Here is a 2,770-nt window from a genome sequence, read left to right as displayed (position 1 = left end):
ACACACTGCCTACTTCTCTCTACCTATACATTTATACACGCACATGTATATACACGGGTGTATATGTCCACATACATGTGTATATCTGTATGTGTGTGTATAGATAATTAGATACAGGTAATACTGAGTGTGGTTCAGTCTGGAATACAGGTATGTGTCCACATGACCCCTCCCAAAAACCAAACCAAAAATGTGTCCTCCCTGTGTGTCTCCTTACTCTGCAGCAGGATGAAGCTTTTCGTGGGCATCGTGTTGTGCTCCCTGGTCCTGGACGTCTGCAGCCAGAGATGGCTCACGTTCCTCAAGGAAGCTGGTCAAGGTAAGGACCAAAGGATGGGGGTCCGGGGAAGGCCGCCACTGGCCCCATCAGCATTCACCACAGGGGAGGCCACATCCTCACGTGGCAAAGGCCACAAGTGGGAAGAAAAGAAGCACAGTTTGCAAGACAGAAGTTTCCCAGGCTTTTCTGAAAAATTGAACCATATCTGACATATAACATTGTACATATTTAAGGTGAATGTCATGTTAATGATACATGTGTATGTTTAATATGATTGTCATTGTAGATATAAAAAAACATGTCTCTCACGTGGCACAATCATCCTTTCCCATTTAGTGCTTGAAATGATGAAGATCTAGACTGTCCCCAGTTTGAAAATGATGATACAATATTGATTTGCGTGCATTCTACTGTACGTTAGATCTCCAGAGCTTATCTACTGCTGGTGGTTTTTCCCCTAAACGACATCTGTCCTACCCCTCCGGCCCTGGCTTTCTGGCCAGCACTGCACTGTTCCCTGGGGATCCCCAGGCCAAAGGTCACATAAGCTTTGGGTTTGAACTTGCAGCAGGAGCAGAAGACCTGTGGGGTCCAGGGCGCCTGCTCCCTACTCCCAAGTGGGCTCTAGCGCCCCCTCGTGGGAAATCAGGGACAGCTCATGGCTGTGTCAGCCAGGAAGCGGGGGCATCAAACTTGTGCTTAGTCAGGACAGCCAACATTAAGGGAGCTTGGCCTGTCCCAGGCACTGTTCTAAGAGCTTTACCTGTAGGAATGAACTTGTTTTCATCCTCGGGTTTTAATCTTCGGCCCTGTGATGTAGGAACCATTCTCCGGTAACAGAGAAGCTGAGGCACAGAGATAAGAATCCTAAAGAAGGTCCCCCTTCAGAGCAGGATTTAGCCCGGTGTGGAGCACCTCAGACCTTGCTGTGAACAAGGAGTATCCGGCCTCCTGGACCAGAGAGCGCAGGGGACAGTGAGGGGTTTGTGGCCACATAGCCTCGTGTTGCTCTGAGCAGATGACAGACAGTCAGGATGTGGTAGGGGCGGAAGGTGACCCTGGAGAGCTCAGGCCCCCACGAGAAGAGGCACAAGGAATTACATGATGATGGTTCTGCGGACGGGAGACCTGGCCGGGCACTGAGCCAGAGATACATGCCCATTAGTCAGAATCAAGGGACAAAAATGTGTTTATTCCACAAAATTATTTATTTTCATTTTTCTGTGATCCTCACTGCTTTCGTTTGAAGAACAAAAAGGTTGCTGTCAACATTTTCTAAATTCTCACAAGGCATAGCTACAAATGGTTTTTCATCTCTTAGGTCAATGCTTTTCAAGGGGTTTTTCTAGGACCACTTGCACGAGAATCACCTGGGGTTTGGGTTGCGGTGTGAAACGCTGGGTCCACACACCTCCCTCTGCTGAATCACAATCTGGGGCTGAGCCTGACATCTGGCCTTTACCAGTACCCCAGTGGCTTTTTGTAGCACTAAAGGTTGGGAACCACTACCTCCAGCTTTCCCCCCAAAAGCGACAAATATATCAGGTATTTTGGAAGTCGTTTTTTAAGCAAGTGGACTCCATGCATCTATCTAAATCAGTGACTTGGAGGGAATAAGTAGAGTAAGAATGTTATACTGTGCAGGGCTCCTGGGTGGCTCAGGTGGCATAGCCTCAGCCTTGACTCAGGTCATGATCTCACAGTTCCTGGGTTTGAGCCAGCATCAGGCTTTGCACTGACAGCTCAGAACCTGGAGCCTCTTTCAGATTCTGTGTCTACCTGGCTCTATCTGCCCCTCCCCCGCTCATGCTCTTTCTCTCTCTCTCAAAAAACAAAAAAGAACATTAAAAAAACTTTTTAATAAAAAAGGAATGTCATATTGTTCAACAAAGTGGTCTTTCTATATACCAGAAAGAACATATAAAATGAAGATAAGGCATTACATGGATATTACATAAACTATTACACTTGACAGTAGGTCTTTCTCTTTTGCGTACTGTATTACTTTCTAAAAGTCTTCATTTTATTGTAGCCTGGTCCGATTCCTTCAATCTATTACTCCCTGATCTTCCTCTTAGCTGAGTCCCATTACTGATTTTGTCCCAGCCTTGCTAAGGCCCAGGGAAGAGATAGCATATTGAACACCTACAATCTTCTAGAAGTTATATGTGCATTTTCTCCATTTGCATAACTACTCTGCAGAAGGCAATATACTCCAATGGAAGACACTGAACTTTAGAGCTGGTGGACCAGTTGCCCTTTTTCTGCATCTGATGACCTCGTGTTTGTAAAGGAGACCTCCCCTTTGCCACCTGCTGGGTACCAACCATGCTGCAGGCATTCAGAAGTACTCAGGACCACGTTGTCTTCATGCTGCCCACAGGGATGGATTTCTCTCCTTGACCTGGTTGGGAGCCCTCTGGGTCAGCAGCCTCCCTCTGACTTCCCTTTGTTCTCAGGCTTCTCATTGGGTTCCTTGTGTCTGTCCGG

The 2,770-nt window shown here is 47.0% G+C and overlaps 1 protein-coding gene across 2 annotated transcripts in view; it reads left to right on the top strand.

Moving 5' to 3' along the window:
* Positions 1–2,770, top strand: part of LOC115271990 (serum amyloid A protein-like) — a 4,675-nt gene that overhangs the window by 838 nt on the left and 1,067 nt on the right. Inside the window, exon 2 of one of the 2 annotated variants that reach the window (XM_029914987.1) lies at positions 225–319. In XM_029914987.1, the coding sequence (XP_029770847.1) occupies positions 229–319 (91 nt within the window). In that variant the 5' untranslated portion in view covers positions 225–228. The remainder of the gene's footprint in view (positions 1–224; positions 320–2,770) is intronic. The other variant, XM_029914988.1, reaches the window with a different exon arrangement.

The sequence above is a fragment of the Suricata suricatta genome, chromosome 11, assembly GCF_006229205.1.
Source record: "Suricata suricatta isolate VVHF042 chromosome 11, meerkat_22Aug2017_6uvM2_HiC, whole genome shotgun sequence".
NCBI lineage: Eukaryota > Metazoa > Chordata > Mammalia > Carnivora > Herpestidae > Suricata > Suricata suricatta.
The sequence above is the reverse complement of the archived record's forward strand: the minus strand, read 5'-3'. Positions and strand labels throughout refer to the sequence as shown.